The 27,934-nt window shown below is 43.7% G+C and overlaps 2 protein-coding genes across 2 annotated transcripts in view; both read left to right on the forward strand.

Annotated features, from left to right (window-relative positions):
* Window positions 1-1,152: 1,152 nt before the first annotated feature.
* Window positions 1,153-2,982, forward strand: LOC307091904 (uncharacterized protein; the record flags this gene model as incomplete). The annotated part of the gene is made up of 2 exons (XM_079758751.1): window positions 1,153-1,309; window positions 1,601-2,982. 2 exons carry the CDS (start codon window positions 1,153-1,155, stop codon window positions 2,980-2,982), a joined length of 1,539 nt encoding a protein of 512 aa, XP_079614877.1.
* Window positions 2,983-23,481: 20,499 nt separating this feature from the next.
* Window positions 23,482-27,934, forward strand: part of fbxo41 (F-box protein 41) — a 24,372-nt gene continuing 19,919 nt past the window's right edge. The window contains exons 1-2 of the mRNA XM_079730560.1: window positions 23,482-24,070; window positions 24,513-24,742. Coding sequence (XP_079586686.1) covers window positions 23,531-24,070; window positions 24,513-24,742 — 770 coding nt within the window. The 5' untranslated portion in view covers window positions 23,482-23,530. The remainder of the gene's footprint in view (window positions 24,071-24,512; window positions 24,743-27,934) is intronic.

The raw sequence follows: 27,934 nt of genomic DNA on the forward strand, positions 1-27,934 counted from the left end.
AACACTGGTCTGTGTCGCTGTCCATGGTGCTTAAAAAATGGCTTCTGCGAGCGGTGGACGGTAGGTCTCTCATATAAAGGTATATTGACGTTTGTCAGAGAAAGTTTCAACCACAAAACGTAGCCAGAACTGAAATTGCTTTGAAATGTCATGTGAACAGCTGGGTTCGACCACTGAACACACCAGGGGTGTTATCGACTCGCTCTCGTTCCCCAAAGGCCAAGGGCTCGTTTGGACCTGAGTTCTGCAGAGATCGCTCTCCATCCAGGTTTACACTATTCAAAGGGTTTGTTACTATGATGAACGCAGCAGCCTACTGTTAACCTCGACGTGCCGAATAAGTTTACAAATTGGGTATTGTAATTGTTGGAGCAATATTGCACGATTCAATATGATGTCACACATCAACAGATTAAATAGGCGATCCAGGCTACGCAGTTAGAGCATGCAATTATTGCATCCGTTGTCAAATGAGGCTATCGAGAGCAATAAATCCGACTTTGCGTCTTCACTGAACGTATTAAGGCTGACTCAAATGATATGTCGACATGCACCGAAAAGCCCACTATCCCTTTTTAACCCACCTGTTTCAAAATGCTTGCAGCATTTTGAAAACAATTTTTTTCTGGTACTTTTTAACGTGCAAGGTCTATGTTTTTAACACTGGGATCAGCTGCTTAATAAAACAGATTTATTAGATATCAAATACTTTGCCGTTCCTTTCTTCTCGCGCCACGTCACACACATCTCTCCTTTTTGGGGGATGCCCGTCACATCCTCTGTCCATGTATGGGCATGAAGTTTACACGCAGCGGGGAATCCTCTGACTGGAGGTGATGAATGGGGAGGAGGGCTGAGGGAGCTGCCCGAGTGTATAAAAGCACAGAGAGGGAAAGTCGCTGATATGAAAAGCACAGCGGCAGATAGCGAGGAGCTGTAAAAACCTACACGCAGACGAAGGGGATTAGTTTTTTTAAAACGGTTTTACACATTTTGTCATAACACTGCTTTGGATATTCCCGGAACCACCAAAGGTTTAAAGGACAATTGTTTTTTGGCATATTCCTTTTTTTTATTATTATTGATTGTTGTTGTGCCTACACACACACACACACACATCCGAAGAGAAACACTTCTGTAAATCACACCACTATGTTGAACAATATGGATTTGAATTCTAAAGATTCCTTCTACACGCAGTTTGAGAAATGCAACAGTTCTTCCATAAGCGCGGAGAAAGACGCGCGGAAAGACAGCCAGAAGGTGTTCGGAGAGGCAGAGAGAGGGACACCTGCCCACTTTCGCCATGGTGAGTCCAGTCCGCATTACTGCAAACCCCCCACGCAAGACCTGGAGAAGCATGCGATAAATCTAATATAACAGTATAAGGCGAAATGCACAATTACGCACCGCTTTATACATGCGTGTGCCAAGACAGAAAGTGTTGCATGGATTATATAACTGGATTAGTTAACCCGACATATCTCGATGAATTTGCATGTTTGCAACTTGAAACGTTTCATCATTCTCCTCATCCTCCTCATTATCATCATCATCATGATAAAGTTTGGTTCTTTCCCCTTTTGTTTTGCTTCATTAGAGGGAGTCCCCGTCACCCTCAAAACCGAACCCTCCAACTCGGAATTTGCGTTCAACCCCTGCGAGGGGCCCAAAGACACCTACAGCAGCCCGTCCTCCCTCACATACTCCGGCAGCTTCTACGTGGAGGGCTGCCACACGGCGCCGTGCAACACGGAGACCCTGCTCAACATGATCACGGAGATCGTGGGCATATCCACGTTACCCATGTCCGAGGTGCAACAGGGAGACGGGGGACGGGGGGGCACTTACCCGTCTCCCTCGCCGATGGACACCAGCCAGGGAAATTTCGAGGAATCCGGACTCAAGAGGCAGACCTACAACTGTAACAGCACTCCGACGCCCCCTCTGTACCCCGCGGACCCAACGTGCCCACCGCCACCGCCGCCACCGCCACCACCGGCCCCCGTGTATGCGGCCGGTGACCAGCCCGCCGGCCAGAGCCAAGCCTCTGCCACCTCCCAGCTCGGCTTCGGTGCCTCCGAGGTCCCGAACCTGAAGGACGCGCTGGAGCCCAAGTCCGAGGCCGCGTCCTTCCCCGTGGTGGTGAAGAACGAGTTCGAGAGCAGCTGCTACGAGTGGGGCTCATTCAAGCAGGACTACTTAGAAACGAGCTTCCAGACCGAGATCTTCCCGATGTCCAGCGATTTCCCGCCTGAACAGCATATGGATGTAAAGGAACTCTTGGACACACTTCCACCCATTTACCCTAACCCGGAGATGGAGTTTAAAGTCGAAGGGGGCACCATCAAGCAGGAGCCCTGCTTCTCCGACACATGCTCTCACAGCTACCCTAACTCTTTGTACACGTACACGGGCCCCAGCATGGGCCCCTCCTCAAACCTGAAGCCATCCCCCTTCCCGGGTGACCTGCAATCACCTTTGACCCAGTGCGACACTTTGTACACCTCGCCCGCCTTGCCGAGCACCATAGACTCCATCCTCTACTCTTCTCTGCTGCCCGACTCCTTTGCACAGAGTTACAGCCGTCCGACGAAGCCCCCGCGGGCCCGGAAGAGTCCCGCCGCCGCGTCCAACGGCCCAGCCAAGGAGAAGCCGTTCACTTGCCCCATGGAGAACTGCGACCGGCGCTTCTCCCGCTCCGACGAGCTCAACCGACACATCCGCATCCACACGGGCCACAAGCCCTTCCAGTGCCGCATCTGTTTGCGCAGCTTCAGCCGCAGCGACCACTTGACCACTCACACCAGGACTCATACGGGCGAGAAGCCCTTCTCGTGCGACGTTTGCGGTAAGCGCTTCGCGCGCAGCGACGAGCGGAAGCGCCACGGACGCGTGCACCTGAAGCAGAAGGAGAAGATGGAGCTAAAGCCACCTGTAACCAGCAGCACGTGGCCTTTCACCATCCCCGAGGGGATCTGAACACAACGCCACAGCGTCACTGGAAGATAAACTGGGTCTGACAAACACACACCCACACACACATACACACACACACACACGCGCGCGCGCGCGCGCACACACTCACACACACAAGGTTGATATCATTCCGTCTTGGATGATACGCCGGCGGCTTTACTGCAGGTTGATGTGCGAGTGTTTGAGATGTGACTTCCTCTTGTTCAGTCCAGTTGCCATGGCTGACAAGTTAGACAGGAAAAAGAGAGGTTGGAGTGGACAAAGTGTGGAGGGGGGGCGGGGGTGGGGGGCGGTGGAAGGGTTGCTGTTTCAGTCCCATAGACTGCTGTTGACGTTGTGGACTCATTAAGCATTGATTATGAAAAGCCCAGCAGTGACTCGTTTGGCTGGCGCTACTCATAGATTGCATGGCCACTGTTCAGCCCCCCCCCCCCCCCCAACCGGAACGCTGGACAGCTCCTCTGCAGACCAACACACACACACACACACACACACACACACACACACACACACACACACACACACACACACACACACACACACACACACACACACACACACACACACACACACACACACACACCAGGCAAACAGGAGAAACTGGACGGATTGCACTCAGACTGGAAAGATTGTCTTTTCACTTAAGTAAACATATATAATTTTGTGCTTTTAGAATTTTTAGAGCAATGATTTGGGCAAGGTTTCTTAAACGCATGTTTCTGTTTTGACTGTGTCTAATCAGGGTCTCCAGACTCGCAGCGGTTTGAACATATTGTACTGGCTTGGGCCATGGAGCTGTCCATCTTTGAGCAGATTGAGTGTTTGTTTGAAATTAATATAATTTAACTGTCCCATCAGTATTATTTGTGTTGTATTACGATTGTTTCGATTATTACAGTTGTGAAATATATAAATATATATATCATAAATGGATAATAAATATATTTGTATCACTGTACTTCTTTGTATTTTTATAGCAAACAGTACATTTTACATATAACATTGAGCTTCTTTTTTTTATAGTGAAAAATATTTAAATGAATGAATAATGTTTTTTCGTTTTTTAGGAGGGATTCTTGTTCAACACAGAATATTTTAAGTGTTACAAGCATCGTTCTATTAAACTGCATTATCGTATCCAGAGGAAACCAGAGGAGATGGATGGGTGATGCACTATGAGATTTTACGATATGTTTACAGATGTGTGTGTAACAGAAACAACTGGCAAAAGTATTGCGTTTGATTAATCAGGTAGCACACATTGCTGCAGGTTGGTGGATTTTACTTAGAAGGTTGACAAAAAACTGGGCTGGTTTCACTAGTTATTTGCTGAAATGTTCAATTCAGCAAGGAAAAAAAAGGGAAAAAAAAGAAAACGTGTGAAGGTTTGTTGAAATGAGCACCAACAGTATGGGTAGGCCTACTGCAACAAAAGAGGTTGAACTCGCCTTAAGTTACATTAACTGTTTTAGTAGAAGATTTTTGTACAATACTTAAAAAGTAATATTGATGTTGTTATTTTTTATGAAATGAAACGTTTATGAATAAAATAAAACACACAAACATCTGAAAGTGACTTGAGTTGTGTGTTCAATTATGAGATACATGACTGTTCCCCTTCTGTTTCGTAAACTGTTTGTAATTCATGTCCATCTATATATAGTCTTGTAGTAGTCATATCTATGACAAGTGATTGTTGTCCTGAAATATACCATGCAACAGACCCTGTAGCATCACATAGCATCTGATTCACAAGTATGAGCACAAGTATTGTCTGAAACGCCAAGCTAAATATGCCATCCACTGTTTAACTACACTTCAAGTTTATTATTTTGGCTTTTGAAACCATAATTGAAAATAACTGAAAGTATGCACCAGATATTAGTAGGCTACATTTGTCATGGTTTTCACTCCTCAATGTTTCCCATTTTGATTTCTATAAAACCTGTGGGTAAGAAGTCAACAAAACCATTTTGTTGAACTTTTAGCTGTTGGAGTCTGTTATGCATAATCTTTTTAGATTATCAAAGCAAATACATCTTTTCAAAAAGCAAAAAGCAAAATCTTCAATCTTTCATCTCCACTTTCACCCCAGTTGTTCCAGAATCTACCCTGAGTGTTCCACTCACAATATCAAACAGAAAATAACTGTCACATTGAACCGAAAAATACAGAAATAAACTACTGACATTTTTTTTCCGGTGTTTATAATGTCAGATCACGTGAGACAACATTCAACATCAGTAAGCCAAGGCATGCCATCTAGAGAGACAGCGAGAGAGAGTGAGAGAGAGAGGAAGTGACATGCATCGTTTACATCTTCTTCTTATCCTCCTTCTCATTCTTCTCATTATATTTCTGCTTCCCCTTCGCCTTCTTCTTCTTCCTCTTCCCCTCCTCCTCCTTCTTCTTCCTCTCCTTTTCCCACATCTCTCTCCTTCGGGGCTCTTTTTGTGACAGCACTCCCGTTATGGGGGTTACCAGGGGTATCACGGTGAGCAGCGAGGACCAAGCCAGCATGTCATCCGTGACTCAGCCAGCAAGCCTACTGGCAGACCTGCTGGACAGGGCGCTGCGTGTGAGTCCGTGGTGGTGCGTAAGAGCTGCGTCTGACGTACAGACGCAGGAAACACACACCCTCAGACCCTGGGGAAAACATCAATGACACAGAAGTGCCACATGGAGGTGTTTTTGAAAAGGGTCGATGCCTGCTGCGATTGGTCCGATCGTCACTCAGTGTCAGTTACCGAACACACATGCTGGCTAAACGACCCACACACACACACACACACACACACACTCATGCATACATAAATACACACAAACACACACACACACACACACATGCATACATAAATACACACACATATACACACACAGAAACACACATGCAAATATATAAACACACACATGCATGCTTAAGTACATGCATACACACACACAGGCATTCATAAATACTCAAACACACGCAAACACAGACACAGACACACACACACACACAAACACGCATACATAAATAAACACAAACATATACACACACAGAAACAAACATGCACAAACTTAAACACACACATGCATACATTAATAGACACACATAAACATAAACAGATATGTATACCTTAATACAAATCCCCACGCACGTACAAAAAAAATGTACACAAACACACACACACATCCCAAAGTGCCCTGAAACGGGATCATCAAAATGTCTGTGTGTTATTTTAGTGGCTACCCATTACTCCTATGTGATGGAGGATGGTGGATGGAGGATCCATGTTGTTACACAGGGCTGTCACAGTGACCATTAACCACACACTTGAAGACTGAAGAGGGGTTGACCTGTGACCACCGCTGGAATTTTCTGCATTGGGAAGTTTCAGATATCTCATTTGCATACAGTGAATTGTACTTGATAAATCCATACGGGTGCTCAACTTAAATAGGCTGCATTGCGTTTATCCAACATGTTAACTATCAAGTACCTTGCTCTGTGTTCTGCTCTTATGCATGTTTGGAGACGGACTGAATGCATAGCCTCGTGGTGTGAAATGGATGTTATTGCAGAGGCGTTTAAGGGCTAGTGAGCCAGCCGATTTTCATCTGCTATGAATAGACGCATAATGAGATAATTCTGGTTAGTTTATCCTGTCTTGATTCATTGTTACTTTACTATGTAGGATTTAGCAGAGATAGGGGTTGGATGCTCATGGATGCCTACTACAGGCAGATTGCAGACATTGAGGATTAAACCTAATTCCTTTTGGTTTTGGGTATGTACTCTTTAGCCACTATCCTGCCCCCCTTTTTGTAGATTCACATTTGGATTTCACTTCTTCAAAAGTGAATGAGTCCAAGGTTTCTGAGGTCAAGGCGGTCGTAATGACCGAATACATCTCTGCTCATGATTAAACAAAAAAAAAGAAGTCCCAAAATAATGTTACTCCACATTATCATTCATTACACAACAACATGGTTTCACCTGACACGCTATGGATGCATTTATTTGGTCCTCCAACTGAAAGGATTGGATGGTCTGGGGCGAAAATGTTCTATAATCAAAGGCCGCTCTTTATGCGATAAAGAATGGACTTTCTGATGTGCCACGCTCACTTATGCACCGGGCTCGGTGTTCGCACAAAGACATGGCGGAGCTCTGCAGTATCTGGGGGCCGTCTTGAGTGTGACTGGTGCAGACCTGTCAGTCTCTCAAGGGCCCGGCATCCCTCTCATCCCTTCTTGAACTTCAAACAATCCTATCTCCACTAAAGTAATCCAATAATGACTTGTGAGCCCGCCACATGCGTTTGCCTGATGCTGCTTTCCATGTGCTAGGAGCGAGGAACAGGTACGGGGGTCAACTCAAGTACTTATTAATAATCACAGTCGTACTTGAGACTGTCTATATGACCACACAGTCTCGTGGCTTCTTGAATGATATGCGCCGGGGGCTAATCACCAGCTTAATGTTATGCACACACTCTCTCTCTCTCTCTCTCTCTCTCTTTCTCTCTCTCCCTCTCCCTCTCTCTCTCTCTCTCTCTCTCTCTCTCTCTCTCTCTCTCTCTCTCTCTCTCGCCAGGGCTCCAGTACCACGCCATGGTCCTTGGGGTGGGTTCTGTAATCAACGTGTATAATCCCCCCACAGCCTTAATGGCAATCAAGCCATGCTAAATTAATTCCTGGGGTCCTACAGCCGAGCCTTGGTCCGCTGTCTGATGGTGAAGAAGGTGTAGGTGTTTTTTGGAGAGCGACGGTGATTAAGGAGCGCGAGAGCGGATGGAGAAGGAGCTTGTTATGCAAACATTTTAAAGTGACTAATTCGTTCCACGGTGGACCCAAATTCCTCATCTGTATTGGTGATCAGGCAAAGCAGTGTGGCTGTTAATAGGATAACTTTTCTCTATGGCTTCTCCATAAATTACATGTCTTGTCCTGGGTCAAGGAGTCTTGATTCTTGTGTTTTTTTTATATCTTTCACCACATCGCTATGGTAACGTGAAGTGACTTGTATGCGACATCTTAAGTGAATGGGAAGAAGCGAACATTCCCCAGCCTGCTGAATGACTTCACGGCAAATCAATTACTCTGCAAGAAAACTCAAAGTGCCCTTGAAAGGCCAGTGGTGAGAGGTAAAGGCAGCGTCGGTGTGACGCTGTGTAATGTTGCGCTTTGCTGTGTGGCGTTTTGTGCCGTTTTGTGTAGCATCATATTGTGTTCTGTTTTTAATTCGGGTTATTTGTGTTATGCTGTGTTGGGTCGTCTTATGATGTTTTGCGCGTGATGCCGTTTTGCGTTTGTGTTGGTGTGTTTTTGCTTAGGGTTTTTTCATATGCTGTATCTCACATAGGAAAAAGGCATAAAGGGCTATTCCTAGCAGCACTGCACATTCATCCTTCATATCCTAGCTATTGATATAGCTAGGATAGGAGGGCTTGATATTGATATTCCACTTTATTGTATATATATATATATATATATATATATCAGTACACTAATAGTGTATATACAGTAAAATTATGTATGATAGCAGTATTACAACTATATTACCATTCATTAGAAAAGATAGATATTGGCCAAATCTGCAAAAAAAAATCTCATGAATCCGGGTCAGAATACCTTCTCATTATCCAATGTGAATAGAAATACTTGAAATGACCAAAGTACCACAAGCTCTCCCACAAGAGAACCTTGAGGCTATATGACCTTTAAATGGCACACCTTATTCGTGACCAGTACTACCCTCCAGGCATTTAGTGAGGGTGACTATTGAGTATTACAGTTACAAGTAGCATTGAAAGGATCAAACATTCTGTATTTAGTTATGTTATTCTCTAAAAAAACTAAATAATAATCTTCAAAAAATTCTTGTGACAGTTATCATTGAACATTTCTTTATTTAATTTGTTATTCCAACGAGATTTCCATCTTGTTCTTTCGAAACATTCAGCTAAAGCTACCATGAAATCAAAATAGACTTTTGAAATTGCTTAGCTTATTTCCACACTAATATTACTAACCCATTCAACAAAGTCTGCCATGTTCATTAGTTGTTTTACATCTAAAACGTCAATTTGCGATCCGATCAAATCCTGTGCGATCAAATTCTTCGGACGATTGGTTCTGTGCAAATCGCCCAACTCTCACCCGTCATATCGCGGAAGCAAGATGCCCTCTGAGAGCCATTTCGTTTTGCGCGCCGTCTTCGCTTTAGCACCTCAGTTCACAAACCTCCTTCCACCTCGAAAAGTGAAGTTACGGCATTTGTCCACTAGAGTTGCGAGTTATTACTTTTAGTGCTTTGACATTTGCCGCGGGAGTAATGAGACATGTCTGTGACGCCTGTGTCACTAGCAGCAGCATGTGTCTCAGCTGTTCATTTCGCTGCTGAAAAAGAGCCGTGCTGTGGCTGAAAACTGGCACTCTCTGCAGCCCACGACGGCTTGCCCATGGTGAAGTGGGGGGGAGGAGAGGAGGGTGGGCGTCGGGAAAGGATGGGGGGGACGTCTCAAATTCTCAAAATATCTGTGAATGTGTGCATCGTCGAGCTAGAGACTGAAAGACGTAGACCGAGTGAGAGTAGGCCTATGTTTGAGGATGTGAATTAATGTGTATAAAAGTGTGTGTGTGTGTGTGTGTGTGTGTGTGTGTGTGTGTGTGTGTTCGAATGCACATGTGCATGCATAGATCTGCCTTGTAGCATGTGTCTATGTGTGTGTGTTAATGTGTTCATGTAGCTATGGATCTGAGTGTGTGTGTGTACGCTAGGATCTGTGTGTGTGTGTGTGTACGTTTGCATGCATCTGTGAGTGCCCGTATGTGTGCATGCATCTGTGTGTGTGTGTGTGTGTATGTGTACTATACGAGGTCTGTCACAGCAGAGATGTAATCAGAGCCTCAGAGAGAGAGGGAGAGAGAGGAGTGCAGACTGGGACAGACCAGTATGAAAACGAGTGGGCTGAACACAGCTCATCCTAGATATACTGTGTAAAACAGGGCAAGGATTTGCATGTGCTTATACCAAGCCAACAGCAGCCACAGCACAGCTACTCGCATTATGCATCTAAATTAACCATCAAACTCAAGCATGTTACTTATGAGCCGCATGAAATGTATGCAAAATGTAGCTACTTCAGCGCCCGATTCGTCTACCATAACATTTGTTCCAGGGCCGTTTGAATGTGGACGGCTCTGAATTGGCGACACACCGGTAGGAGGGAGAGAACCGGGTTGGTAACTAAGTGGATTCAGATGATGCCGCTGATACTTTGGTTGGTTGACTGACAATGTTTGACATATTGTCTCAATGGTGTTTGATAATTGGCCCCAGCAACATCAAAGACTCTTCCCTAAGCGTCTCGCGCCTATCTCAGCGTTGAAAGCGATCTGTGAAGAAAATACCAATGTATGTCAATATCTCTAGTATTAGATGTATTAAGAATTGCAAATGACCAAATTACTTCTCTTTTCCTTTTCTCATTTCTTCTCATCTTCTCCCCTCTTCTTTCTACTCGCAGGATTCTCTCTGACGGTTGTTTGAAGAGAATATCGATGTATTATGTAAGCATTCCTATATGAACCAGCCTTTACCACTGATGGTCATTCTGAACATACACAATGTCCTCCCTTTGGATCTCAGTCGTGAGACACAACAGGTCACTACTACAACCTCGATACCATCGTCTCCCAAGCGAGTAGATATCTGTACAACATTGCTCGTTCTCTAGTCATCTGCGCTTACGTTCTCCACAATCGACCACCCATCACTTTGTACCATCACACACACACATACACACACACACACACACACACACACACACACACACACACACACACACCATGCCTTCCCCTCCCGCTCTCTGTCTCTGAACACAGAGGGGTTGGCTGGCACCACAGAGCAGTGGGGGATAATATCGTGTGTGTTTTGCAAAAAACTTCAAAACGCGCCGTATCGGCAGACAGGAGCCCACCTCCGCTTTCAAACCCGGGGAGCATGGGAAGGCCCAGCGAGACGCGTTCATGTCGGGGTTCTCGCTCTCTTTCATGGCTACGAGGCTTCCATGTGAGTCAGTTCATCGCTCCCCTATGTGAAGAATCAAAAGATCTTCTATTGCTCCTATTCCCTAACCCTGAGCCACCAGCGGTATGGGAACACAAAACATTTATGGGGGAAGGCAATCACCGAACAAATTTTGGTTTGGTTTGGTGCTAGTTAGTGACAATGGACAGGTTTATGGTTGTGTGTGAAAAATAGTATCACACACCTAATGAATTTTCGATACACTCAAAACTGTATTCTTGGTTGTAATGTTTTTCTTATGGTTTCAAAGGGATAGTAACTTTCTAGAGCTTGAAATGCCTGGAAATTAAACATGAAAGTATGAAATAGCACTATTCTGAAATCCTCTTAGGCCTCATTATATAGGTTGTTTAACAGAGTTTATGTTGGTATAGTTAATGATCTACATTGGTATTAAGTCATTTAGCTGATGCTTTAAAGTGTGACTGAATGTACTGAAAAGTGATTTAATTGTAATCTATCATATATGCAAAGGAATAAGAACATTATTAAAAACAACAGTGCCATACATCTTTACTGACATATGGCACCTCAACACAGCTCCATAAGACGCTGAACAAATTGTTGTTGAGACTATATTGGAGAAAGTTGACTCCTAGCATTGGTGTGAAGAAAATACAGTTTTACAATTAAGCTGTATTTCCAATGGCCCTGCATAATTTAAACACAGCCATTACCAACCCACAGGACAGCCCTTATCCTGTTATGCTCAAGATGGACGTCCAAGTAATCATGAACTTTATTCACCTTTAGGCATAAATGTTTATCACTTTTCATCCGTCTGCGCTGTGGACTATGATTGTATAACGTGTGTTTTCTTCCTAGCATTTCCCAGCCATCTATTATCAGGAAAAACCTTTGCTGTCTCTTTTTAGCATGATTTTCATGTCTTTATGTCACATCAATACAGCAAGGGGGTTGAAATTGGTGTGTGGTAAGTAATGTTTTGTTTCTGGGGAATTCCATGGCAGCTCTCCCTCACAGCGAGATGCTGATCTAAATTCTGATCTCTCGCTCCCAACACGTAGATTAATTTAGAGATCTGTAGAACTCAAGTGTGTGTACTGACTCATGCTCCCGAGTGAGCCATCTCCATCTTTGTGCTGTTAAACGATTGGTCAACAAATCACCTCCAAATATAACGTGGTTACCCGGTGCCAAGTAAATAGTACCTGTGAAACATTATCCGCTCGCAATTATGGCGTTTTTTTATCATTCACCATACACTTGTAGATTCATGGGTCCCCTAGTTACAGTATTTGCTCCACACTCACTCGAGGAGATAAATATCAAACGTTTGAGATACATTTGTCCTCGTCACTAAATACTCCATCACACATTCACGAATGAGAGTGACCACCATGATGGATCTGGCTGGCTCTACATTGGCCACTCATGGACCACAAGGACCGACTAGGTTTCATATGAACTGCACAGCTTGTTAACAGTAGCTTGGCTCATCTCACCCAGCGCCTCATTATTAAACAGTGGCCCCAGAACCGGATGAGCAAGGGGCTACAACCTTGCTCGCTCACTCACTCCTAGAGTGTAAAGTATGTATCTTATTATAGTTATGCTTCGCAAGCAGAAAGCCTCTCCATCACAGGCCATGGATAGACGGAGAGCATGCAGTCTGCTCAGATGAATGCTGCAGACACTGTACCCTCGCTTCTTTTACGAATCCTCGTGCAAGGTCCACCGATATTTATAATCCACAATCTCAAGCACGGGGAACTGTGATCCTTCAAGGGCGATTTGTTTTGATGACTGTCTGAGGGAATGAAATAGCTCAAATTCAGTCAATTCATTCTTTTATTTTTCTTATTTTTAATGGTGTTTACAAAGGGAACATGAACGCTTCTATTTGTTTTCTTGTTCAATGTGGAGTGCTAACCATGGCGGCTAGGCTAGACCACGGGTCAAGCCACCAAGCAATAGCTGTTAACTCGACTAACATGGAAATGAATACAACAAGTCGCGGGTCTGTTGTCATACCTACTGTGAAAAAAGCCCAAATAAGTTGCAGTGAGAAAAAAAAAAAATCACAAGGGCCGCACTCGATACTCCTGTTACTATGGCAACATTCATGGCTCTGGCAAAGAATGCAGATATCTGGATAATCATTGTCATAGTGATACAAGTTGTGTGTATTATAAAACGTACATAGCTGTAATTTAAGATTATTTATTTTTCCATTCATCCAGTGGAGGAGCAACAAGTGTATAATGAATTAAGTGTATTTAAATCACCAGATAGTGAAGACAAATCATCTTTTAAACAGATTTTACTTGTATGTAAAGCATTATTTTGTCAGTCTTAAAATATTGACCCCCTTGTGAGATTTTTTGCATCAAAAAATTAATTACCTCTAAAGATATATTTAAAAAAAAGTAAACGACTAAATTATCTGCAACTAAATGTGACCTTCTGTTAAAGCCAATGGATCCCTATAGTTCACATTTGGGTATCACAACCAATACAATCAATCTCTAGGCTACATAAACGTGTGTACATAATGGTGAGTCTTCATGTGCATTTAAAAGGCTCCAACATTTAAGAATTATCTTCTAATTAAAGTCCAACCGTAATGAACAAAACTCATCACTATTGAGTAACGCCCCACGGCTGCTCCACTCTCTGAGCCCACCTGACTGAAACCCCGTCAGGTGGTGGTGTGTACGGTGGTGGAGCCCCCATGCTGAGGTCCACGTTCCATCCGCTTAATCAGTGTAACTGGCAGGTAACAGATATGCACTGTGCTTAAATATTTGCTAACCATCAGCAGACATCAGCACCCTTTTAGTGGCGAAAAATAGCATGTTGTTGTAGAACATAATTGATAATAGAATCATGACAATTTTAATAATTAGTTGAAATAAATAGGTCTATGCCAGGGAAAGCGGTGATCTGGTGTGATAAATTGGCCTATATAATTGGTCAGGCCTATTATATATAATATGGATTCTCTACTTGATTTGAAGTACTCTAAAACATATCGTCATAGATTGCAGTGTGCATTCCCTCCTTTAGAGAGAAAAAACGTCCTCCGCTATTTTTGTGCATCCAATGGGGACGAGTATATCATTGTATTATATTGGAGAATACGAAGATATCTGCAAAGAGAGGCATATCATCTTCACCTTCATTGATTGTCCTGATGAACAAAAATGTCATCCACAAGCCAGGTGTTTTAAATTGTTGCATGAGTAATGATGTCGAACACACAAGACACACACTCGCATGCACGCAAGTACACGCACACTCACTCTCTCCCACGCACACGCATACAAACGCACTCACACGTACTCTCCCTCAAACACACGCGCGTGCCCAGACTTGCACACACACACACATGCACACACACACACACACACACACACACACCACCGACGGTCATAGATTGGACGTGGTGGTGTTGGTGGATGTATTCGCGTGCGTGTCGTTGCTTGCATAGTAACTGGTGCCCCCTGCTGTCAGAGTCACAACAGGTTCTCTGTGGTTCCCGTAGTTCTTTATTGTCACAGCTCTCCAGTGCCGTTGTCTAATGATGTCTTTAACGACATCGCTCTTTTCATGACTTTACCTATTGGATGACTATTGGCCCGTGGGTGAACCAAGCACGCTCATTTGTTTGGGATAATAGCCACCTTGGGGAGCATATAGAGACATAACATACGGGCCTCTTTAGTGGCTTTTCTTTTTTTATCTACACTTGGTAGTTTTTTTTTTTTTTTGCTTAATCACCATGGTGATTCCCCAATTATTGATTGTTCGTGTTTGAGTCATATTTCATGACGACATAGCTTTTCATTGTCTGTGTGTTTGCGTGTGTGTGTGTGTGTGTGTGTGTGTGTGTGTGTGTGTATGCGTTTGTGTGTGTTTCTGTGTGTGTTTCTGTGAGCGAGCTTGCGCTTGCTGAGAACTGAGATCCCAATTCAGACCCAATAGCATTAGAGTGTAGATGTGTTCATGTATTTTATTTTTTATTTGATCCCTAAAAGCTCAATTACAATAAAGTCTGGACAAAATATCTTAAAAATGTCAGCCATGTGTAATACAGACAGTTGCTAAGCACAACAGTAAAGTATTTCTCCATGAAAGAGGCTGAGATGGGTACCGCGGGACAAATAACAGCGTGTCTACATCTCAACCAGTCCCAAAACAATAGACCCTCACGCCACTGTAATTACCCGACAATGTGCGTGTCACTCACTTCCTATAAATATGAATAAGACAGATGGATAAAGGTTCAATTTACATTTAAATTTACTTTCTTGATAGACAGACATGCGCAGCTTTTAAGAGCCCGAGCCGTACGCCTGTGGAAGTGAAGGCTTTCGTCTTTTGTGTGTCAATCTTTTCTTCACGTGATGTCTGAAATCTGGATAAATTCTCGCCTAACTCTATTCTAATCGAAGTGTTTGTTGTATGTATAAACGGGGAAAATGTATGAATTACACGCAGACATATACCACCTATCTGGTGCAAGGAAGAAATCAATCTAAATGTCCATGTTGTTTAACCTTCCCGGAGACCATTATGAACAATATTATTTTGAGCATGTTCATAATATGTCTTAAAAAGATGAATGGCAAATGAACAGTCTTTCTTTCTTGTTTCTGAGCCATGTGTGTGTGTGTGTGTGTGTGTGTGTGTGTGTGTGTGTGTGTGTGTGTGTGTGTGTGTGTGTGTGTGTGTTTGCATATGTGTCTGGGTGTCTGTGTGTGAGTGGCCAACGTTGCCCTCGTTATAATGTAATTATATTAAACTCAAGTTTTTACAGACATTAATACATTTTTATTTTGTATATTATAATTGTATTTCACAGGATACAATTGTAGCCTGTTTTGGTAACTTTTAGACAAGGATTAATATACAGTAGGCCTCTATTACATCAGTAACAGAGTATGTGGTATGAAACGCTTTGATGTACTAGCTCTATTTCCCCACTAGGGGGTGCCTCAGTCCATTCAACTCACGACTCTTTTAGATGGTGAGACCTGTTTCAAATCAACACACATATGAAATTAAATATATAATCCAATCATTATTTTATAACATCTTGGTGCATGTTTGGAGTATATGTAAACATACACATACAATCTGCACCATCTAATTATAATGAATGTATCCCTTATGATTCAAAACCTTTTAAATAAGTTACTTATGCACCCATTACTAACAGCATTCACAGCTTGATTTTGGATTCAATTAGTTAAATAATGGCCAAAGTGTGTACATGCCTTAAAAGCAGGAATACAATTACACCTTTCACCCTGCTGCTGAAGCTCACCCTATAAACCTCAGAGACAGCCAGAGAATAGGGCCCGCTGCCTAATGGATTCTGCCTATAAACACCAACACTACTGCTCTAACGCTCTGTGTCGCTGCCAGCTGCCTCCCAGGCTAAAAAGTGTCTTTCTACCTAATTCAATTTGTAAGCATCTAGTCTTTCTGCGGGCATATTTTGCGGCTGCCTCTGAGCCAGCAGGATAACATATCTTACCCGGGGGGTATCAAATGTGTACCCGGACACCAATGCTATGTTGTACTACTGAAGTAGTATTTGCCTAATTAAAAACAGGATCCATTCACACATTCTACGACAAAGTAAGGACGGATGTGGTTTTGCTTTTGAAAGGGTACTTAGGAGCTGGATCATGATAAAGGGTTGTTTAGAGGCGGTACAGAGCCTCTGGGATTAGAGGTTTACCATTTCTGGTAAGTGGCCCAGGGGCCTCAGGGGCCTCTACAAGATAAATTCAGGCGGTCTCAAAGGTAGGTAGACAATGGTCCATCAGGGAGCTATGATGGAGTAGTCTGTAGCGAATATATGGGGGTTTGATCTGGGATAGCGGGTTTTATCCTCTCATGGCCCCAGCCTACCTAGGCATCCATAGGCGAGATACCTAACCCCTATATCTGCTACTTCCTGTGTCTTAACCCACTGCCAATTGCTTTGGAAGAAAATGTCCAAAGCAATGTACTCAACAGTAGTATTAAACAGTCTTTTGGGTATGTGGGATAGTTGTGTTAAAAGGCTGATATTTTGAGATGTGCCAAAGGGCCTAAAACAGGTCCTTTCTTTAAGTGAAGTCGAGGTATTGAAAACAGCACCACATATGTGTATTGCAGCCACAGCTGTTACTTAAATTGTCCGGTGTTTCCCTGCCATTGCTGTTCTTGATAAACTAAGAAATGTGTTAGCTGTGAATGGGCAGATTTAGTTATTTCGGCAGAATCATAATTGTACATAATTCTGCAGAAAAATGTTGGCTGCGAAATACAAAGCACAGGTTTCAGAAAATAGTTTCAGAAAAGTTGGCCTTGCCTTGCACACGATTCTTCCCACACACAGCATGCACTCAAACGAACACCATCATCTCTAACCCTGAAACACAAACAAACACATGCCTATCTTTTTGGCTCTTTCCACAAGAGCTCTTAAACGATACATATTTCCCCAGTCATGCATCTTGGTATGGTATGGTTTAAATTCTAGGTCACAGTCCCAATAGTAATACAGGTAATCCTCTCCTTTTTACACAGATAGTTATTTAGAGCCATCATGACGCTGAAGATGCTGATTTTTACCCCAAAATAACTAATTGCTTCCAACATTGTGTTCCTCCCAATTGTCTCCCCATTTGAGGGTGCTATGCTGGATTATATGGTTCTCTCTCCCACACACACACTCTGGCTACCTACCTCTCTCTCTCTCTCTCCCTCCCTCCCCTCCCTCTCTGATGTCCTAGCTCCCGCTGTCTCAGCCCCTGACGAGTCCAACTCCACTGACACGACCGGGAAAAACGCAGCATCAACGGATTGTCATTACATATTTTTTGGTTGCATCCGCTGTCAATTCTTTGTGTCGAGACTAGTGTTACTACTAGCGCCAGCAATTGCTTTTGTCGTGCGTACCTTTTGCATGCACTGCAGGCCTGGTGTGGATTCTGCTGCAGAGTGGCGCGCTGACGTCAACAAATGGCTCGAGCGGTTTGGTTTTAACCGGAGCGAAAAAAAAAAAACGGGGGGACGCCGGAGAGGTGAGAGGCATGTTGTTCTTCATTCCTTACTAGCTACATGTGTCTTGGGGATATGACATTGAGAAGGCCAGTGAACCAAAATCGCGGTGTCTTGGGTTCGTTTTGCAGAGGTTGTCGTTTGTTTCCTCTTAAATTAGCGTTCATCGTAGGCCAATGCTTTAGAAACGGGATAAAAATCGCGGCGTGCCATGCAGGCGCGTTTTAGAAGCCCGTCTCCCCCGAACAGGGCTGTCTTGTCTCCGGGGTATCCCTGTGAACCTATTGATATGCAGATGTGTCATTTAAAGTCGTTGGGTTAGCTCCATGTTCAACACTTCATGCTAACACGATGATATGTGGTGGTGGTGGTGGTGGTGGTGGTGGGGGGGGGGGGGGGGGGGGGGGGGGGACAATGTTTATGGCGCGTCCAGTGCCGTCCACACCCATACTGAGCTAGATGGATCCACGTGAGCCACATGCATCAACCTTGATGACAGTTTCTCCTTTTCTATTTGCTAATCAATTAACCATTCACAGCCTCTCTAGACCGGCTCGGATGGACTTGAGTGGTTGCTTTAAGAATGAGAATGTATGGGGCATTCCCTTGATGTATTAAGAAGGAATAGTAGTAGGTTGTTTGATACATAGTTCAACGTTGCCTGTCTGTGTCGGATTTGTGGGTGTAGCCTGACATCTCTACATGTAAATGTGTGTAGCCTCCCTAGGCCTACATTGTCATTTTACAACCATGGTCAGAGTCATTATTTTCTTCTAAGTGGCTGCATCTATGTGTCTTGACCCATTTAAAGTGGTGGCCGAAAAGGGGTTTGAAGGAAGTTGCCAAACAAAATTGGAATCTGCATCATTGCCAAGTTAGAGCAATTACATCGTTCCTGTGTGCCTCATGTTTTGTTGACAGAGCGAGGTACCATATGCTCTATGTCACAACAGTACACAGCAGCATCACTGCTCAGTACAAAGCGACCACACAGAATACAGATGCAGGTCAATAGGCTGAAGGTAAGGAGTTACATTTACATTTAGGGCATTCCTACACATGCTGGCACACCGGCAGTGGAGTCACCCATGCAAGAAGACAGCCTGCTCGTCGGGAGCGGTGAGGGTTAGGTGTCTTGCTCAGGGACACCCCGCCAGTCAGAAAGGAGGAGCCTGGGGATTGAATTAAAACCCTTCCAGTTACAAGTCAACCTGCTCTTCCTCCTGAGCTACACCGACCCGGGGTTAGGTGGTGAATCTTGGTCCATGGAGATTAACATACCCAAAGCCATATTTAACCACCTCTAAATATGTTATGTTATTATCATGGATTGAAGGGCACTCTCAAAACTTAACAGAAACATAATTCTATGCCTTAGCTCTCATTCCAATTGTATTTTCAATATATTCAATCATATTTACGATAGGTCCATATGATAACCGTGTTCAATACTCGCCACTTACCTATACTTAATATTCATATTTCTTACACATTCACATAAATGCTACAAACTGATTTGACAACCATCCACAGAGATAGTGAAAAACTGCAAAGACTGAAGATGATGGCGCCTGATAAGTCATCCTTTGACGTCTGCAGCAGAAATATGCACACTATATAATATTTGTACGTTTATTGATCGTTCTGCCAACTAACCTCATTCGGATAAGAATTTTAAAGAGTGTCAGCATGAAGCAAAAGTCATTTTTTTTATATGAGGCCTATGGCTTGATTTGATCACATCTCTGTCCCACCTCTCTGATTTGCTGACATTAGTGCTTGCCCCGGCTGATTGGTCCAATCACATGGGTTAACTGAATCAATTTGCTCAGAAAGTCACACCAACAGTCCATATTGAATCCACTGATTGTAGTCTTAGTTGTCTCATGTTTGTGTTTAACATGTACATTCCTGTGAGGTTCACCATCAGATCTCGGAGTGCTCTATTGCGCCATTGTTATGTCTCATCATCAATATTGTATTGTGTACCAGGCAAAATTGTTGCCTGGTATACAATACAATATTGATTGACAATTCAGCTGTTTTTTCATTTAACCACACATTTTGAACACTATTACTAACTGTAATAGTTTGTTTACCGAGTGTGTAAATCATCAGGCATCTCAGAGAAACGTTGCTGTATAAAAGTCCTTCTGCCGTGAGGGAGAATCACTACCTTCTTCAGTATGTAAATGTGGTCACGTTTGTATCCGGATACATAATAAAAGTCTGACATTTATCAGTGAACAAATAGGACAAGATAAAGCAACATAAAAAACATTATAGTATTTCTGGATAGTTTATTAAAAGCAGTGATGGCTGGCAGGACTTTTAATGACAGAGTGCAGCCCCAGAAGATTACATTAAAGAGCCTCACTTTATGGTGTTTTTCCTCCTGTACAGAAGGTCTGGATATCCAAAATATAGGGCAACTGAATAGGGGCACTTCAGTTTAACACTCAGTAAAACGTCAAACGTAGAAATTATGTTCATTTTTGTTGTACATACAGTGGGGCAAAAAAGTATTTAGTCAGCCACCAATTGTGCAAGTTCTCCCACTTAAAAAGATGAGAGAGGCCTGTAATTTTCATCATAGGTATACCTCAGCTATGAGAGACAAAATGAAAAAAATAATGTAGAAAATCACATTGTCTGATTTTTAAAGAATTTATTTGCAAATTATGGTGGAAAATAAGTATTTGGTCAATAACAAAAGGTCATCTCAATACTTTGTTACATGCCCTTTGTTGGCAATGACAGAGGTCAAACGTTGTCTGTAAGTCTTTACAAGGTTTTCACACACTGCTGCTGGTATTTTGGCCCATTCCTCCATGCAGATCTCCTCTAGAGCAGTGATGTTTTTGGGCCACACGGACTTTCAACTCCCTCCAAAGATTTTCTATGGGGTTGAGATCTGGAGACTGGCTAGGCCACTCCAGGACCTTGAAATGCTTCTTACGAAGCCACTCCTTCGTTGCCCGGGCAGTGTGTTTGGGGTCATTGTCATGCTGAAAGACCCAGCCACGTTTCATCTTCAGTGCCCTTGCTGATGGAAGGAGGTTTTCACTCAAAATCTCACGATACATGGCCCCATTCATTCCGCCACACGGATCAGACGTCCTGGTCCCTTGGCAGAAAAACAGCCCCAAAGCATGATGTTTCCACCCCCATGCTTCACTGTAGGTATGGTGTTCTTTGGATGCAACTCAGCATTCTTTCTCCTCCAAACACGACGAGTTGAGTTTTTACCAAAAAGTTCTATTTTGGTTTCATCTGACCATATGACATTCTCCCAATCCTGTTCTGGATCATCCAAATGCTCTCTAGCAAACTTCAAACGTGCCCGGACATGCACTGGCTTTAGCAGGGGGACACGTCTGGCACTGCAGGATTTGAGTCCCTGGCGGCGTAGTGTGTTAGTGATGGTAGCCTTTGTTACTTTGGTCCCAGCTCTCTGGAGGTCATTCACTAGGTCCCCCCGTGTGGTTCTGGGATTTTTGTTCACCGTTCTTGTGATCATTTTGACCCCACAGGGTGAGATCTTGCGTGGAGCCCCAGATCGAGGGAGATTATCAGTGGTCTTGTATGTATTCCATTTCCTAATAATTGCTCCCACAGTTGATTTCTTCACACCAAGCTGCTTACCTATTACAGATTCAGACTTCCCAGCCTGGTGCAGGTCTACAATTGTGTTTCTGGTGTCCTTTGACAGTTCTTTGGTCTTGGTCATAGTGGAGTTTGGAGTGTGACTGTTTGAGGTTGTGGACAGGTGTCATTTATACTGATAAGGAGTTCAAACAGGTGCCATTAATACAGGTAACAAGTGGAGGACAGAGGAGCCACTTAAAGAAGAAGTTACAGGTCTGTGACAGCCAGAAATCTTGCTGGTTTGTAGGTGACCAAATACTTATTTTCCACCATAATTTGCAAATAAATTCTTAAAAAATCAGACAATGTGATTTTCTGGATTTTGTTTTTTCATTTTGTCTCTCATAGCTGAGGTTTACCTATGATGAAAATTACAGGCCTCTCTCGTCTTTTTAAGTGGGAGAACTTGCACAATTGGTGGCTGACTAAATACTTTTTTACCCCACTGTATATAGTATTTATAAATGTTAGTAATTTGTAATGTAAATACAACAATAAATGTAAATCATATTCAGTATCTGTTTAATTTAGGTAGATCTATTTATCTTTAAAACACAGTACTGTGGTGTAGAATAGAGTTCTAGCTTTTGGCCTCTTTATGTTTACATGGTTAGCACACAAATTACTATGGATTTCACAAATCAGGACGTCTAATCCATGATTAACTTGTTGACCATCACCCAAGGGGTCAACATTGACAGAATGTGGATCCTACAAATTGGTTTGCCAATATTTTGGTTTGGGCATCTCAGTAGAGCAGCGAGTCTGAAACTGTGTTGATTTCATTTTATTAGATGCCAGGTACTTTTACGAACCCCTGGCTGGCCATTTGAGTTCATTGTTTTTTGAGTACTTTCCTTTAGTTTTTTGTTCGTATAGTTTTAATGTGTTTTTCTTGGGGCTTTGTGAAAAAAAAAAGTATGACCTGTTTGCTTAGCTAAGCATCCTTGTTTTGGTTGTCTTTTAATGCTTGACTCGGTTCTTCCCCTGGGTTTATTGGATTTGTAGCAGTAGAACGGGCTTAATCTCACACACTGCCACTTACATTTCTTGATGGTCATGGTATCAGGGTTTATAGTTGTGTATGTTCATAAATAAATATAGGCCAATATATTACACACATTTAAACTATGTTTCAATTATAATAGGCTATATATAGACAAAATAAATATTAAATTATGGCTCTTTGCCGAGCCATTGAGGATTGATGAAAATGCCATGGGGATTTCAAAGCACTCATACTTTCTCTTTTCTCCTCTCATCTCTGCGGTAGGTTTTAAGTGTTACGTAGTGCCATTTTTTTTTGCAAAAGCAACATGTTCAAAGGGAACATCACCTGCATATTGTTAATCATGCATCGATGAGCTGTAGACTTAAATGTCCTTCATTTTAATGAAGTATCTCGAGTTTGAATATATTGTAGAACGGGACATGGCCTGTCAAAGCATGAGGCTCTTTCAAACCATAACGTTTTCCCTCTGTGTACTTTCAGGGCCCTTGCTCGCCAAGATCAAAAGACAAGAGACAAAAAGACAACAACCCAGTGAACTGGCATCACAGAGGCGTGCATCCACAATGTCTGCACAATGCCTGAGCCCGCTCTAGACCCTTCCTGGAGGACCCCGGCTGCCAACCGGCCAACCGCAGCCCGCCAGCAGCTCACCGTAGCCCCCGCTGCCCTCAGTTCACCATGAGAGGACCCGTCTGGCGCTCCCACATGGTGCCCTCGTACCGGCGCTGTCGCCGGGCCGCGTGAGAGGTACTGCCCTGCCCCCCCCCCTCCCCCTCCCGACCACGCAAGGCATGGCCTCGCTGGACCTGCCCTACCGCTGTCCTCGCTGCGGGGAGCACAAGCGCTTCCGGAGCCTGTCGTCGCTGCGCGCCCACCTGGAGTACAACCACACGTACGAGACGCTGTACGTCCTCTCCAAGTCCAACAGCGTGTGCGACGCGGCCGCCCTGCTGCCGCTGGTGGCCGAGGGCGCCCTCCTCACGCCCACCAACAACAACGACCCCTTCGACCTGCGGGCCTCGGGCTTCAAGGAGCGGCCGTTCAGGGAGCTCCGCGGCCCGGACGAGCTGGGCCTGGTGCCCGGCAACTCCAACGCTGCCGCCCGCTACGTACCCAACCTGGAGTTCCCCCTCGGGGACATCTTCGTCAAGAAGGCCATGACGTCCTCGGACCAGGGTTCCCATGGAAACCCCGGCACGGCGGTGGCGGTGGCTGCCAACGTGGCGGCCAGCGCGGTGGAGGCAGCCTACGAGGAGGGCCTGGCCAGGCTGAAGGCGCGGGCGTTTGAGCGGCTAGACCTGGACGAGAGGCTGGAGAAGCTGTCTGAGGAGGTACTCTTGCCACATTGAGTTCTTGGTTCATTTCAGGGACATACTAATCAACGGTCAAACTGTAAGTGAGCCAGAGATAGCCTAAGAGGCTAGTTTACATCTGTTGTCTCCTGCCAGATATTCAAGGAAACCTGAAATTACAGAAATAAAATATGTATGAATGTATAAATGTATAAACAAAGATTAAAAAACAACATAGGTGACTCAGAAGATACACTAACACATGATCACACATGATAACTACACCGATGTCTGGGATCAATAAAGGGCTTACTTATGATCCCTGTGGCAATCACGGAAATTATGAATGATTTTTTTTCCAATTTCTATTTTTGTTAGACCTTTTCTACAGAAAAGTAAAAGACTATTAAAAAATAAATCCAATCTGAAAATGAGCCGGCCTCTGTCTCTTCTCCTCCCTCCTCCTCGTGGTCTTCGGTAGGTGGAGCAGAAGATAGCAGCTCGCGTGGGCCGGCTCCAGGCGGAGCTGGAGAGGAAGAGCTCCGAGCTGGAGCGGGCCAAGCACGAGAGCCAGCAGCTGAGCCAGGAGAAGACGGACCTGGAGGACAAGGCCTCGGAGCTGTCCCGCCAGGTGGACGTCTCCGTGGAGATGCTGGCCAACCTCAAGCAGGACCTGGTCAGCAAGGAGGAGGAGCTGAGCCACAAACAGCAGTAAGTCTCAGTGCATGTGGGTTGTGTTTCCTTGTATGCTGGTGCTACTGCTGTACAGTCTTCGTTGTTGATGTAGATGGTAAGTCTCTTAAAATAAATATTTTTGGTTCTATGCAAATTAATGAAATAGAAGTGAGTTCAATTTGTATCACTTTAATGCTGCTACTGTCCTGTACTTTCTGCTGTGAACCCCCAAATTTCCTATCTGGGATTATGAAACACTATCTGCTCGGATTGCAGTTGGTAGTTTTCTTCCAAGGGTTTAACTTTTCCGTTGGAGCGTGAGTCAGGAACCAAAAAAATTAATGCAGTTTTAATGCTGTTCTATCAGTGGACCTAGACATGCCATTATGACATGGTATTGTTATTGTCTTTGCTGTTGGATATGATTTAAGTGATTCCTTACAAACACAGTCACCACTGTCTCAGTCTCCACATTGCTCATAGCAAGAAGGTCATGGAGTTGGGCCTAACGAGGTTGTTTCAAGGAGTTAGCATGTTCAACGCGTGTTCTAGTTTTCCCTCCCGCACCAGAGCCGCTGTGTGCATGTTTTGTTAATACTGACCCTGAGCATTACACGTCATGGAGCTGGTCCTATTCCTGCCCCAGAGGCAGTAGCTGCCCACTCCCTCTCTCATTAGATAACCTTTGAAATAGATCAAAACACATACTGTATGTGTGATGCCAAACACAATTGAATCTTCATCGTCCACTTCCGTTCCCAGTCTGCTCTCTCTCTCTCGGTTAACGTGGTGGTTATCTGATTGCTAGCCTGTGTGTGTATCTCTATTGTATTTGAACCGGTGTTTGTAAATCTACCTCTGTCTATCTCTACCTGTGTGTGTACATCTCTTCCTGTGTGTGTATGTCTACTGTATCTACCTGTGTCTTTATTTGCCTTTGTGTGTATTTCTACAGTATCTCTACCTCTTTGTGTGTGTGTGTGTATCTCTTATTGTATCTCTACCTGTGTCTATATCTCTACTGTATCTCTACTTGTGTTTGTGTATCTCTACCTTTGTATGTATCTCTACTGTATCTACCGGTGTCTGTATCGCTACTTTATCTCTACCTGTGTGTGTCTACTGTACCTCCACCCGTATCTGTATCTCTACTGTATCTCTACCTGTGTGTGTGTGTATCTCTACTGTATCTCCATCTGTGTTTGTATCTCTACTGTATCTCTACCTGTGTGCGTGTGCGTCTACTCTGTATCTCAACCCGTATCTGTATCTCTACTGTATCTGTATCTCTTCTGTATCTGTCTAGCTACCTGTATCTGTATCTCTAATGTATCTCTACCTGTGTATATCTACCTGTGTCTGTAATCTATCTCTACCTGTTTGTATATCTCTACTGTATCTCTACCTGTGTGTGTGTTTGTGTGTGTGTGTGTGTATCTGCTGTATGACTTCCTGTGTCATGTTCATCATGCTTCAAGGCACGCAGGGCCTCAACATCTGGGCTGACTGTTGATAGCCACCTGTCATGTCTCTATGGTCACCACGACGACGGCTTTGCTGCTTGTTCATTAATTTTGGTCTGCAACTGCATGCAGACAGTCAGTCGCAGTTTTTTTGTCCTCCAAAAGGACCCATTTCCTTTGATTTGCTCATTGGTTTATGAGTAGAGATAGAGACAGAACAGATATAAAAAGTCAATGGTCGATCAGTAGATTGATAGTCGTGAATAGAAGTAGTATAGAAGTAAGTAGGGAAGGGTTCTGTTGAAGAGACTCTGAAGAATTACCAACAGGCTTATCTGTTTACAATATTCTTTCAGAATCTGGATTCTGGATTTGATTCTTCTGGGTAAAATCAGAAAGCTTGTGTCTGTGGGATGTGTTTTTAAAACCATTGTACATTTTATTATTACATTATTTGCAGACTGAGGGCACGGCTCAACAAGGCTAACATTATGTGACAGACCCCCCTGGGTGTCTTAATCCCATTCTAACCCCCTAACTGACATAGTAAACTGATTAAACCGTGCAGTAGTAATTGGGTGTTTGTGTTTGGGTGAACGTTCTTAACATTAATTAAGTTGCTATTCATTGCGAATGCCCAGGCTATTCATTAAGCCATCATTATGCTTTCCCATAATGCATACGGTATGCTAATATAAGTGCGGTGAGTCCAATGGGTAGCTGGGGACGTTTCTCCCAAAAGATTCTATCTTTTGCATCATTCAAATTCTCTAGTTCCAAGCTAGATAATAAGCAGAAAAACAACGGTGCGATTTGTTTTGAATGCAGGATAAGCATCTGACAACACATTCCAACACTGCACACTGCATTGTTAGATCTCTAATTGGCATCTTTCTGTGCCCAACACCTGTTTGAAAGAATAACCTTTCGAGCAATGTGACTCTTTGCAATACTAAGAACCCAGTCCTTGTATCTCTATTTCTCTCTATCTGTCTGTGTCTCTCTCTCACTCTCTCTCTCTCTCTCTTTCCTTTCCTGACTCTGCCGTTCTCTTGCTCCCATTGCCAGCTGAGTATCTGGCTGTTAAACAGTGACTTCTTTCACAGTGTGAAGCACAAACAGCGTCTCAGGGCCATGGAAAAAGAGTGTCAGCGACAGTAGGTTTCGCTCTGTGTGTGCAGCAGGAATTACTAAACTGCAGTTCTGAACAGTCAGAGGAAGAACAGGGAAGCCACCGGCACAGGGCCACTGTACACTCGTTTCTAACCACAAACCGCACCGCCCATTTGTCTCTTTGGATTATTATACGTCTACCGTTTTGCTCGGCAGAGATGGGAGGTTTGAAAAGAGGACATTACGTCACAGTTCAGTTATGAGGAATTACTCTAGGTTTATACAGTTTATTATTATTATTAACCCTGATTATTATTCCCCACTGGTTAATAATAACCAGTGGTCATTAAAAACACATAGGTGAGAAAGTTAACATTGTTAATCCCTAAGGGAAAACGAAAGAATATAAAATACTTGTATAGATTTTTTTGATTAAGTATTTTATGCATAGATATATACTGAAGTAAGCTAAATAAAATCAACACTGCGCTTGTATACATCTGTAGAGACTAAACCAGAGGGCCAACGACAATCTCACAGCCGCCTAATCACCTCTCACTGTGAGGTGTGAGCATAAACCGTCCTTGAGGAGAAATACTGGTTTAGGATAATTCTCTGAGCAGAGGAGACATGTGGTTCTTCATGTACACAA

Source organism: Pollachius pollachius (genome assembly GCF_949987615.1).
Source record: "Pollachius pollachius genome assembly, chromosome: 2".
NCBI classification, from domain to species: Eukaryota; Metazoa; Chordata; class Actinopteri; order Gadiformes; family Gadidae; genus Pollachius; species Pollachius pollachius.